Source organism: Pseudorasbora parva, chromosome 22, assembly GCF_024679245.1.
Source record: "Pseudorasbora parva isolate DD20220531a chromosome 22, ASM2467924v1, whole genome shotgun sequence".
In the NCBI taxonomy this organism is placed as follows: domain Eukaryota; kingdom Metazoa; phylum Chordata; class Actinopteri; order Cypriniformes; family Gobionidae; genus Pseudorasbora; species Pseudorasbora parva.
In genome coordinates this window covers 16,368,371-16,381,907 of record NC_090193.1, presented here as the reverse complement: position 1 = coordinate 16,381,907, position 13,537 = coordinate 16,368,371, and the positions used below count along the sequence as shown (strand labels likewise).

At 40.4% G+C, this 13,537-nt stretch overlaps 1 protein-coding gene across 2 annotated transcripts in view; it reads left to right on the top strand.

The window, feature by feature from the left end:
- The window catches only part of homer3b (homer scaffold protein 3b), a 41,509-nt gene that overhangs the window by 1,784 nt on the left and 26,188 nt on the right, over positions 1-13,537 (top strand). For both annotated transcript variants that reach the window (XM_067431202.1, XM_067431201.1), the window contains exons 2-3: positions 6,369-6,525; positions 7,083-7,214. In XM_067431202.1, the coding sequence (XP_067287303.1) occupies positions 6,369-6,525; positions 7,083-7,214 (289 nt within the window). The remainder of the gene's footprint in view (positions 1-6,368; positions 6,526-7,082; positions 7,215-13,537) is intronic.

The window sequence follows — 13,537 nt, the reverse complement described above, 5'->3', positions numbered from 1 at the left end:
TGAAGATACGCATAGGCTCACATTTTTGCTACAGTTGCTGCAGTGCATTTGGTGCAAAACACAGTCACACACCCGTATCAAAAATGTGAAGTCACGGACAAATTTTGCACATCCGCGAATTAACATCCATGCAATGAGAGTCGAACACTTGTAGAATATTTGGTCACAAATGCATTACTTTTCTTGGATATTTTTCTAACACAATCATAAGTCCAATCACTACAACTGCTTGAATTTTTCTGCCTGTTCTGCACGCTCTCACTTTTGCACCATATACACCGAGAAATGTGGAGCAAAAGTGAGTTGTGCATCCAAAAGGCAGCGGCAGGCCCTGTGCAGAGAGCAGAGAATCTCAGCCAATCAGAAGAGCTTGTTTGTACGAAGCCCTGCCCCCTACGGGACATAGTGGTGATTAGATAGATAGATAGATAGATAGATAGATAGATAGATAGATAGATAGATAGATAGATAGATAGATAGATAGATAGATAGATAGATGTTTCAAACAGCTCAGTATGTTAATGGAGCGGTTATTGTTTTATTTTGAACTTGGACTAATTGCTAGGATAGAAAAGTTCAACAAGTTCGGTAAAATTGCCAATATATTCAGATTCAAACTTCCCAAAACAATACCTCATGTTCATGTGCACCTGCAGTGAAGAATGTGTGAAGGTGTAACTTGTAAGAGAGAGAAAAAAGCTACAAGTTTACAACACCTAAAAGATTTTTCTCTGTGACTTCAAATTTATTGATACACGTGTGGATATGCTCTACAGATTCAAATTTCACTCTCACACGTGTTCAGTTGTTCTGCACCAATAATACCTTCATACTCACAGCTCTAGATAATGTTGGAAAGGTTTGGATGCAGCTGCTCGGCCATGGAAATCCATTCCATGAAGCTCTCTACACACTGTTTTGAGCTAATCGGAAGGCCACAACGTTTGGAGGTCTGTTGCTATTGACTCTGCAGAAAGTTGGTGGCTTCTGTGTGCCTCAGCATGCACTGACCCCGCTCTGTGAGTTTACGTGGCCTACCACTTCGTGGCAGAGTTGCTGTTGTTCCCAATTGCTTCCCACTTGTTATAATACCACTAACAGTTGACTGTAGAATATTTAGTAGTAAGGAAATTTTATGAAGGGACAACCCATCACAGTACCACACTTGAAGTCACTGAGGTCCTGAGAGAGACCCATTCTTTCAAAAATGTTTGTAGAAGCAGTCTGCATGCCTAAGTGATCGATTGTATACACCTTTGGTCATGAAAGTGATTGTAACACCTGAATTCAATGATTTAAAAAATTGGAGGGGTGTCCCAATACTTTTGGCAATAGAGTATATATTTCACATAATAATAAAATGTTTGTTTGGGAATGTTTTTTTCCCAACTTCTTGTGGAAAAAGTCTGGCAAAGCAATTTTGTTTGACCTGATATTGCACTTAGATAAAGATGCTATGACATATAAAGTGCTCATGAAAGGATAACGTATTAGTTTCAGGCAAGTGCACTGTTTAAACATGTCTGTTTGAAGGTGCATGACAGGCTGGCTTTATTGACATGGATTCAAATACTTTCTGTGCAGACGAGAAAAATTAACTGAGATTGGCTTTTCTCAGATGGGCTCAAGTGGTACTCTGTAAATACATCTGGCACTATTGGAGATTTCTTGGTAATTGGGTCAGAGGAACACAAATCAGATGTGAAATTTTAGAACGGCGTGCTATTAGCAGGTTACTTCTCCTTAATAGAAAGACTTGTCTCTTTCCATCCTGTTTATTGTGTATTCTGCTGTTCCTAGTTTCAGTATTTTCAGGATTTGATCAGGTCTTTGATCTTATTTGATCTTAGAGACATTAAAAGATGCTATGGAGTCTTGGGAACAATCCAGAAGGCTCAGTCTCTGACTGAAGACCTTGACTGTGGCGTGAAATTACTGTAGAAGTTGGAGTGGAGACCTTTTTATATATCAAACTGTGCTGCAGAAGTGCTTGATAAACAGTTTCTTCATGGAGCATCTGCACCGCCTTTTCCGGAGGTATTCTGTCCTAGATAACCTTGCCAGAGTGATTAAGCATTACCAAAATGTCACTTTGGCCTCTGGAGGTTTAATTCAGTAAAGATTGATGGACCCAGAATTTGCTATGGAGCCACAACATTGATGACACAGGTGTGACCTTCAGCATTGTGTGGGAAAAGGCTGATGTTACAGAGCAAAGCTTGATAATCTGATGATCTCACTGGACTGATAGGTCAAATTTGATGAGAGATTACAGACTGATTTGCCATTAGCATCAGACCATTACTTTCTGGCAGTAGAATTCTGGCTGGCAGGGAGAGGGTCAAGAGGCCACGTCAGAGAGCGATGTGAATCTAGTGAATTTCACTTTCTCAAGCAGAACAACAAAAAACCCTGCCGATACAGTTAAAGTCAACGGGTTCCAATGTAGGGGTGTGAGATATCGTCTGCGATTAACATCGTAATTGTTGTTTTGACGATATGTGATCTGAAATTATCGAGAATATCCCTCACACACACCCAGAGAGTACATGGACCTGAGCAAAACGCGGAGGTGTTTCCTTACTGAATTAATCAGATTTATGTCTGCAGCTACCGATTATTTTTGTAATCCATTAATCTACCACTTAATTGTTCAATTAATCGGATAATAATTACTTTTCCTTTATTAAAGAGCAATACTAAATAGATAGAAAATAAGACGGGTATCTTAAAATTAACATTTAATTTGTTTTCTTTTGAGAAAATTAAGTTTTATTGCTGAAATTGCATACAATAATATTTGTGAAACTAAACTATTTTAATGCATACAATTGCCATATTATATACAAATTTATTTCAAATTACTTAAAAAAAGTAAACATAGTTCAATCTAAAACTAAACCTACACCCAATAAACCAAAATAGTACTATAAATAACAAAAATTCCTAAACATAATTATGTTGTGCAACTTCACTTTCATGTTTCAGCTTCAGCTCAGGCATGACATGAGCCTTAACTTTCTTCTGAAGGCTTTGTTGCTTTTGTAAGAAGCAAAAAATATTGGACAGGAAGTAAACTTGAAATAAGAACAAGAGTACGGATGGGCATACTAGAGATGCGCGGATCAGCTCTAAGTAGCTATAAATATGATTAAAGTGAGATATTTAAATTACACAAATCAAAAAGCAAGAGCGCTGCCCATCATCACACACACACACACAAACACACACGTTACAGCTTCTGATGTTTGTTGCGTCTAGTGTTGAGAACATTTTAATGGTTTATTTCGAAGATATTATCAAGTGTATATATAAAGTCTCATTAAAGATTTCGCACACATCACAATGACGGTGATCCGTGTGCAAAGCTGCAAACTCCATCGCGTTCATGTGTTTGGAGTTGCTCATATCTCCTCAGCTGACGTGCGAACTGCCGCAAATGAAACATAAAAGAACTGTTTGTAAGACAGGTATTTCAATTAATTATAAAATGGCCCTGATACGTAACTAGACATTCAGAATTCATGATCATTTTTTCAAATACTTATATCTCTGCCTAACGACATGGCTCTAGTCTCTGTGAATACAGCCAGAGACTATGGTAACTTTATTGTCTGGCTATCACCAGACCAAGCTCAGTCTTTTAAGACTGAACATCAGTCTGGGGAGTCTGGTCTGTATTTTACTGCACAACTGGCATAGTTCAAATGACTGTACGCAATTGGATACGTAGTCTTTCATCTAATCAGACCACAAGAGGCCTGATCAATGGGCATAGTTCAAATGATACTGTATGCAATTGGATGTTGCATTCGACCGTAACACCGGTTTCACTCTGCACGCGCAAAGCAGTGCGTTGGCAGGGCAGGAGCAGTACGTATGGAGAGCGGGAGCCGCGCGCTCCCGTTGTGCATTCACACTGCCAGTGTTCGTCTCGCGCAGCTGAACCGTGGCTCGTGGCTCACGGCTCACAATCAAGCCTAGAAAAAAAACATGGAACCACCCCTTTAAACTGTGTCTTTGCTAATTGGGCTACGTTTCGTTATTAAAAAAAATCAGCTGCTTTGAACTAATAAGTTTAATAAATTATTCTGTAAATGTTAAAACTGTTGTCCATAACTTTTTTTGTGTGGAAGATTTACAAAAATTATATAATGAGAATGTACAACATGAATCAATTTTCCATACTGTGTTTTTGTCTTACCCTGAATAAAATTATAGTACACCTAAGTACTATAAGTGTTTATATGTGTTTATATTGGGACTAGTTCAGGCCACACTGGTAGGTACCGCTGTGGAGGAGCAAAGTCTCTGCGTCACTCGCCATAGACATAAACAGAGAGAGCAAGACGCATGCAGTTCTGTTTATTAAACGAAGTGTATGTAAGATTGTGGCCAAAACTGGTACTGCGATCACTACATTCACATTTAATCATTTAGCAGACGCTTTTATCCAAAGCGACTTACAAAAAAGGGGAGAGCAATTGAAACAACGAAATAAACAAGGCCAACAACCTGTAAGAGCTGTAAGAAGTCTCAGTTAATTAGCACAGTACACAATTTTTTTTTTTTTTTTTTGGACAAACAAACAAAATTTTATGGATAGGTAAGTGCTATTCTTTATTGGTCAGGTGCAATTGGAAAAGATGTGTCTTAAGATGTTTTTTTAAAAATGGCTACAGACTCGGCAGCACGAATTGATATCGGCAGGTCATTCCAACAGGTGGGAACGGTCCAGGAAAATGTCCGTGAGAGCGATTTCATGCCCCTTTGGGATGGAACCACGAGGTGCCGTTCACTCGCAAAACACAAGCTTCTGGAGGGTGTGTAAGTCTGAACAAGTGAGTTTAGGTATATTGGTGTAGAGCCAGTGGTTGTTTTGTAGGCGAGATCTAGTGCCTTGAATTTGATGCGAGCAGCCATTGGCAACCAGTGCAGTCTGATGAAGAGAGGCGTAACATGCGCTCTCTTCGGCTCATTAAAGACCACTCTCGCCGCTGCATTCTGGATCAGCTGCAAGGGTTTGATAGTGCATGCTGGAAGCCCAGCCAGGAGAGCATCTATCCCCTCTCCCCCTCCCCCTTGACTCGAGGTTTCCAGATAGGCTGCAGGATCCAGCAGGAATGCGTGTAGCTGCAGCTGTGGTAACTAGAGCAGAACTGGCAACCCGGATGCCGAAACACTACTGACTTCGTGATTGGTAGAAAGGTGGAGGGCAGAGCTTCAGGCCAAAACACAACATGTCAACATCAGTCGAGGGCTGCAACAACAACTTTTAAATGACAATATCCTGGCCGGACTACTGCTGTCAATTATAAGTACATTAAATTAACATGATTTCTTAATGTCTAGTGACATATAAGGGCCATTTTATGATTAATTGAAATACATTTCTTACATACAGTTCCTTTAACAGCTAGAGCGCAAAAAGTTACGGACTTAAGCTTATGTAAATTAATTTTTAACATTATTTATGTTAAAGGTGTAACACAAAGGTGTAATTACACAAAGGTGTAATTGTACCAATTCAGATGCAACTTCTGTGCCATTAATTGTATTGTCAGTGGTTTGATTGGTAACAGTGCTATATTGTCTTACTATTTTAATTATATTTATTAATTAAATATAAGTAATTTCTCAAATAGTAGATATGGATCTTTTTTAATTTAAGGAGTTCTGGTCTGGGCTTGGTCTTGACTCTTGTCTTGGTCTCAACCCCACAAAGTCTTGGTCTCAGCACACACTGGTCTTGGTCTGGACTTGGTCTCGGTTTAGGTGGTCTTCAAAATATAACTGTTGATTATATTTGTTCTCAAATAAATTCAGTCTTGGTGAGCATAAGAGCCTTCTTTCAAAATCAACTTTTGAAAGGTACTAGGGCATTCCATTCATATCATATTGCATTTGGTTTTGACAGGGTGGAACGTAAAATTTGTTGGATTACTCTGGATTACATATTGTAGAATGTAGTCCATTAGGAAACACTTCTAGGTTAGCAGACTTTAGTTTTATCCACTATATTACTTCACACTTTGTCTTTCTTTGCTATCAGTGTTGAACAGTCTGAGCCTTTCTCACAGGTCAGAAATATATCTGATTAAGCTCATGTTGATGTGTCAGACAGTCCAGACAGGGCCTTTCTCAGCCTATTTGCACGGCGGTGCCCCTTCATAATCAGTTTTGGCCCACACTTGACCTCGCATTAGGTGTTTCTCAGTCTTGTCACAAGCGCTGCTTTTTCTGTGATCACACTTCTTATATAATATCAAACTACATCCGCTCAAGAATAATGAAGGCATCCTAATATAGAATTAAATAATGCAGAGTATGTTATGAATATATTGTTTTTTGTTTGTTTTTTCTGGAAGGGAGCAGCCGCTATTCAGCATGAAGGCACACGTCTTCCAAATTGACCCGGACACAAAACGAAATTGGATTCCGGCCAGCAAACACGCTGTCACAGTCTCCTTCTTCTATGATGCTGGCAGGAGCGTGTATCGCATCATCAGCGTAGGGGGCACTAAGGTGAGAGACCTTGGCTAGAAGGTGATCCGACTCTGTTATTGGTGCAATTTTAAAGTGCCCCTATTCTGATATTTTAAAGGTAGTATTCTTAGTTTAGTTTTGGAGGTCTCCAACAACAGGTTCATCTAGGGAGCTGAATAAACTGAGTAATGACACATCTTTCAAGAGCAAGCATTTTGTGAATCCTATGGTAACCTACGAGATTTGAGAAGCAGTCGTCAGTAAAATGATGTGTTTGTGGGCGTGTCAAGTTGTTCGTGGATGGACGACAGACAACTTAGGTGGGCATTAAGCATATTGGCGATTCAAAATTGGTTGATTCTGAAAATAACTTTATCGTTCAATTTTAACTGTACAACTTTGCAGAAATGTTACATTCAAAGACAGCTGCATTACACTCTGCGAGTCTGCATAAAAGGGAATATATATTTAAAAAGAAAACATAATATGGGCACTTTAAAAAGATTCAAAAATGAATAAAAAGATGCTATTTTTGATATTTGCACCTTGATTTTAATGATCAAGAAGTGTTATTTTTGATATCTGCTCTACTGCAGGCGATTATCAACAGCACCATCACACCTAATATGACCTTCACCAAAACGTCACAGAAGTTTGGCCAGTGGGCGGACAGCAGGGCGAACACAGTGTATGGCCTTGGGTTTGCCACAGAGCAGCAGCTTCAGCAGGTAAATGCATGTTGTAGAAGTTAAAGTGATAGTTCACCCAAAAATGAAAAAAAATAGCCCATGATTTACTCACCCTCAAGTCATCCTAGGTGTATATGACATTCTTCTTTCAGACGAATACAATTAGTTATATTAAAGCATTTCCTGGCTCTTCCAAGCTTTATAATGGCAGTGAGTGGCTAGTTCTGTTTTGAAGTCCATAAAAGTGCATCTATCCATTATAAAAGTGCTCCACATGGTTCCAGGGGGTTCATAAAGGCATTCTGAATGTCGTTTATTTTGAAATAATCTCAGGACTCAGGAACAACGAGTTGTTTTAGAGAGCGATTTGTTCATTTTGTGTTGCGCAACATGCCATCGGTTCTGTGATGTTGTGAATTAATTAGAGTAATAATATAAAGTTTAATTAATTGTCTTCAATTATATCAGAAATAGCGCATTTCGTCGCGCATTTTAGCAGTGAATGTTTGGCCGTGAGCGCTGAGCAGTGGCACAGCGAACCAATCACTGTGCAGGCTCGCGGAACGTGCATGTCACTCCAGCAACAAACTCGTGTTTACTGTGTGTTACCGTTCTCTTAATACACCATGGGCTACTACCCTTCACATCGCATGTGCCAGCGATGTGGCTATCGCACACGCACATCGCAATGTCGATGTTAAAACATATAATATATCTTTCAGCACTAGTTTAAATTGCTGTTTATTAGGTTGTTCAGCGTTAAGAAAGGTCTACCCAAAATGCTTATTGGCAGAGTGAGAGCGTGCAGAACAAAAAAAAAAGATTCAATGTGTGTGCACTGCAACAATTTGTAATCCTGTTCATAAACTTCAGTAAACAGTTTGTTTTATTTTAATTCAAGTCATCAGTGGTCATTGCTGTTAAGAAAAGAAACCACAATTATTGTGCCGAAACCCAGGATAACTAGCAAGCAACATCTGAAATGGCGGAACAACTTGAAAGACTACTCAGAAAATAGAGAGCTGTATGTGGTTCCACCACGAGACTTTTGCAAGACTTACTGTGCGTTCACACATTAAGTGGCTGGAAATCATTCATTTTCAATGGGAACCAGTAAGCTCCAAATCGACGAGTTGGGCATTGCGAAGAGTTGAAATCAGGTCAACCAATCAAAATGTAGAAGTGCTCAGCTTGAGAGGACTACAGAGAACGCAGTCTTGTAAACTTTGGTTACGAGCACTTAGTTCCCAAGCAAAATTGAGGAGAGGTTGATCATTGCTGTAGTGGGTTGGATAAGAAGGCAAACAATACTATTTATAGGCAACATTTTCACGCTAGAATGCTTGTATTTTTTAGCGGGAATGCAATTAATTTGCTCAAAACAACACTGATTTGACCAATAGCATTAATGCTGCACTTCAACCAGGACAGTTATTGTAATGTAGGCTGCACACAAATTAATGTTAACGTAAACTAAAGACCACAGCTAGTAAACATCTATAAATTCCGATAAACTTAACCATGAACACAAAATCCACAACACAGAAATGCCTTTTAATAGGTTTATTTCGTTAGCAAACATGTAACTATAGTTAAGTTCTTTCCATTGATCAATTTCTTTCACATTTTTTTAACTTATACCCTACTTGTGGTCAGTCTGCACAATTACCTCCTGCTTCAATGTTTTCCCGCTCCTTTAAATACAGTTAAAAAAAGACCAAGCATTCGATCTGTGTCAGGGCGTCCACAAATCTTTCTACAGCGTCGTTGACAGGGCGGATAGAGCGAATTTTGACGCTCTCTCCGGCGGCGGTGTGAACGCATCAATAAAGACAGAGGTTTCCAAAGAAGATCCGATCATTGCCAGATAATGTGAACTGTTAGCCCTGTTATCTGCAAAAGAGGGAACACTGCTGGAGTCAGATCAAAATAGAGGAACAAACAGAAATTGGTGATTTGGAGAATGAAGCTGTTGATGCTGTGGAGTATGGAGAGCGAATTGTCAGCGCGAAGGCTCATGTGCAGCGTGTGATGCAGAGAGACCAGGAAAGCAGCAGACTGAGTGACACAGAGCAGTCGACGCACGGACAAACAGTTAAGTTACCCAAGTTCATCATCAACACGTTCAACGATGACATTAGCTTGTGGAAAAACTTTGCGAATCAGTTTGAAACCGCTATTCACAAAAATGACGGCCTGAGCAAAACAGAGAAGTTTAATTACTTGAAGACATATCTGATTGGTGCTGCTTCAGAGGCAATAGCGGGACTGAGGATGAACGCCGGCAATTATGATCACACGATCGATCTGCTTTAGAACTTGTTCAGAAGGAAGGATCTGCTCAACAATGCACATGACAAAGTTAGTCTTTGATCTGACTCCATAGCTGGATGCTGTAGCTAGGAGACCGAATACTAAAATAAGTCTTCTAAATCTCTCTGCTCGCATATTCAACCCAATAGGCTTTTTTACCCCATACACTGTACGCTTGAGATGCCTTTTCCAAGATATACGAGTGGATACGAGGCCTCTGATGGGACGAGGAGCTGCCCACATAACTTGCACAAGAATTGCAAGGATGGTGTTCAGAACTTCCACAGATCCACCACTAATCATTCCTCGTTGGTATGGAATAAAAACTGAGCACAGACATGAGGCACAACAACTTCACATAATTTGATGCAAGAGAAAAAGCTTATAATACTGTCTCCTACCTTCTGCAAGTAGCTGATGATGGAGCAGAGACTACATGCCTTGTCGCTTCAAAGTCCAGTGTTGCCCCCATGAAGAAGATATCACTGCCTTGTCTTGAGCTGATAAGAACAGTGATTGGAGCAAGGCTAGGAAACTGTCTGTTAAAGCCACTGAATATAGAGCTCCATCAAGTTCACTTGGTCACTGTGAAGTTCAGATCCGTAGCTTAGAATCGCAGGCATATGGCATTTATGCCCTGTTCTTCTACAGATGATCATAGAGGACATCACTCTTGAAGTACAGTCGTCAAATAGGAACCAGTGATAAATGGAAGGTCTCAGAAGTTATGGATTTCCTGCAGATAGAGATTCTGAGCAGAAAAAGAGCCATGCAACTGATTAAGCCAGGTTATTTCAAAGACATCCAGAGCTATCATAAACCCTTTAAAAGACCAGACACATCTATTGAAATGAAGAAAAAAAAAACATGCCATCAGCTGCAGTACTGCCAGCAGTCAAACCAGCAGTCAAAGAATGCAGAACTGCCTTTTCTGTGACAGTGCAGCACAAAGCTGCACTGATACAAAGATACACAAAACTGAGCTCTGTCCAGAAACTGATATTGCTGCACGGAAAGAAAAATTCATGAAAATGGGACGATGCTTTGTTTTTCTTGGCTCAAAGAACACATTGCAAGATTATGTAAGGCCAAAGTGTGCTGTAATGTGTGTGTGGAGGCAGACAGCATGGTGCTGTGTGTGAGAATAGAGAAACACACATTTCAGACACTGATTAGCACTGTGCTGCTTCAGACTGAAGGGCCTGGTGGACATAAAACCATTCGCTGTCTACTGGATGGGGCATTCAAAGAAGCTTTATCAGCGAGAACATAGTAAAAGCTTTAAAATTACCTGTGATAAAGCAAGAAACATTCACACTTTATACTTTTGGCTCTGCAGAACTAGGAACATTAAGATGTAAAGGTGAAGGTAATTCTGCAGAACAACTGGAGCAAAGAGCAGAAAGTTGATGTAGAAGCGCTCAAGACCCCCTAACTATGCACCACTGTGATGAAGATCCAAGGTCAACACATCTAAGGAGAACTGAAACGAAAAGGCTTGAAGCTGGCATATTACCCAGACCCCGAAAACTTGTGATACAGAGTTGACGATGCTGATTAGTGCAGGCTATTATTGGCATATAGAGTCAGGCCAAGAAAGAATTACAGATGCACTTGTGGCGTTTGAGAGCATTTTTGTATGGTCAGTGCATGGCCCAGTCACAATGTCCAGTGTTTCTTACGCACCATGCATGCACGCACGGATTAAGGAAGACACGCTGGTCTCAGAACATCAAAAGGCCTTCTGGGAAATTGTCCCTTGGCATTACCATGCAGCAGGCCGGCAGCCCTGAAGAATAGAAAGCTCTTCACATGTTTGAAAAAACAACTCGCGACTGGCGACCTGACAAACCAGAACTCTCAGATAACTACAAAATTGCAAAGACAAGATTTGAAGGAGATACAGAAAACAGTGTTGCGAGTCACTGCTTGGATCAAACGATTTTTACTCAATACTCAATACGATAATGTTCAAGCTCTAAGAGACCAGGTGAGTTGACTGCTGATAAAATGTTTGAGGCTGAGAAGTACTGGATAAAAGTGATACAAGACAGCAGGTTTAGTCATGAGATTAATTTAAATAAGATGGAAAGCCCCTGAACTCAGATTCAAAAATCAGAGACCTAAAACCTTTCCTTGATGAAGATGAATTGCTTTGTGTTGAAGGCAGACTGCAGCAGTCAGATTTTAGTTACAGAGAAAAACATCAATGGATTCTGCCCAACAAAGACTGTGAGCTGCTGGTTCAGCACAACCATGAATTTAACATGCATTCTGGTCTGATAGACACACTAGTACAAATCAGAAGTAAAATGCTGGATTTTGAGAGGCAGACCAATTAAGATTTAAAGCAAAGCCCGCACAACAGGACACTGTTCCATTACAACGAGATACAACATAGATTTTGCAGGTCCACCTGTATCTGAAGAATGATATGAGGGCTATGCAAGGCTTATGTTGCTCTGTTCACATGTGCCGTCACTAGAGCAGTGCATTTGGAGCTGGTTTCTAGTCAGTCAACTGAACGTTTTCCGTTAGCACTCAAGTAGGGATGTGACAGTGAGGAAATTTTCCCACCGGTTTATTGACTTGACACGATAATACCGGTATCACAGACTAGGCTTTTAAATCACTAATTCTATCTAACCGAAAGTAACATGCACACGGCCGCTCGGGCATTAATAACTAAGCAGATCAAAGAGAGTGGTTTCAATGAATTCCTATGAAAGTTATGCTTCTTTATGCACGAACTGAAAACACCCCAGTGCACACACACTGTGAATGACAGTTCGTCTGTAAATGTGTGCTCTGTGAGGCCGTGAATGGATGACAGTGCAGCCATAAATGTGCACTCTGTATGGCCGTGCACATTTTAGTTTCGTATTTTGAATTGGGTTGCTTGAATTGTGGGTTCATTAGCTTATTATTCTTAATGAAAAATACAAAACACAGTGCAATGACTAACTCACTTAAATAGGCACTTTTACATTTCTCTTTGAAACCAAATCTTCTGCGATCATCATATCTGTCAGGTCTTCACTCGTGGTGAATGAAATCTGATCAGTTTGTGCTACAACATCATGCTTCGGACCATGCTTTATTAAGCAGACATGTTCAGTTTTTATTTGTACGGTCTGTTCTCTAAGTGAACTAAATTACTTGATTACTATAAATCTAATTGACGGTGGGGGAGGTGCCACGGAGTGCAAATAATGTTACCGTGTCGAGTCTGAACACCGGTAACGCCGACTATCGTAGCAAACCTACTCAAGCTATTTGTTTTCAGAAGAGGGCTGTGTAAAGTCATCTATTCAGACAATTCCAAAACTTTTACAAGAGCGAAACAAGACCTCAGTGAGCTGTGGAAAGCCATCAAAGATCCACAAATTCTGGATTACTTCTCAGGGAAAGGCATCACTTGGCTTTCATTGTAGAACGAGCAGCCTGGTGGGGTGGATTTTGGGAGAGGCTTGTAAGGTCTGTGAAAACAAACCTGAGGAAGGTGCTAGGAAGAGCATCGCTTACCTTTTGAAGAAATATCTACGCTCCTTGCAGAAGTATAGGCCACACTGAATTCCAGACCCCTTAGATTTGTCCACAATGAGCTTGACGAGCCACAGCCACTGCACACTTTTTGGTTGGTGAATGACTCATTTCACTTGCTTCAAAACCCTTTCCTGCAGACTATGACCTGTGAGTAAGGAGGATATGACAAGAAGGTGGAGATACAGGAACCGCCTCGTGGCTAACCTGTTAAATCGCTGGAGAAAGGACTGTCTACTGGATTTGAAATCCACACATTCTTGTAACACACAGAAATTTACGGAGTTGAAGATGGGCACCTTGTTCTCATCGGAGATGCCAACACACCCGAGACAAACCTGGAAATTAGGATAAATTGAACAGCTGTTTTCAGGCCGAGATGACAAAGTTAGATCCTGTGCTGTTCGCACATCCACAGGGACTGAGTTGAAGAGACCATACAGTTGCTTTATTCATTAGAAAGTTGATGAACAGTTGTTCGTGGAGGAAGGATGTTGTGAATTAGA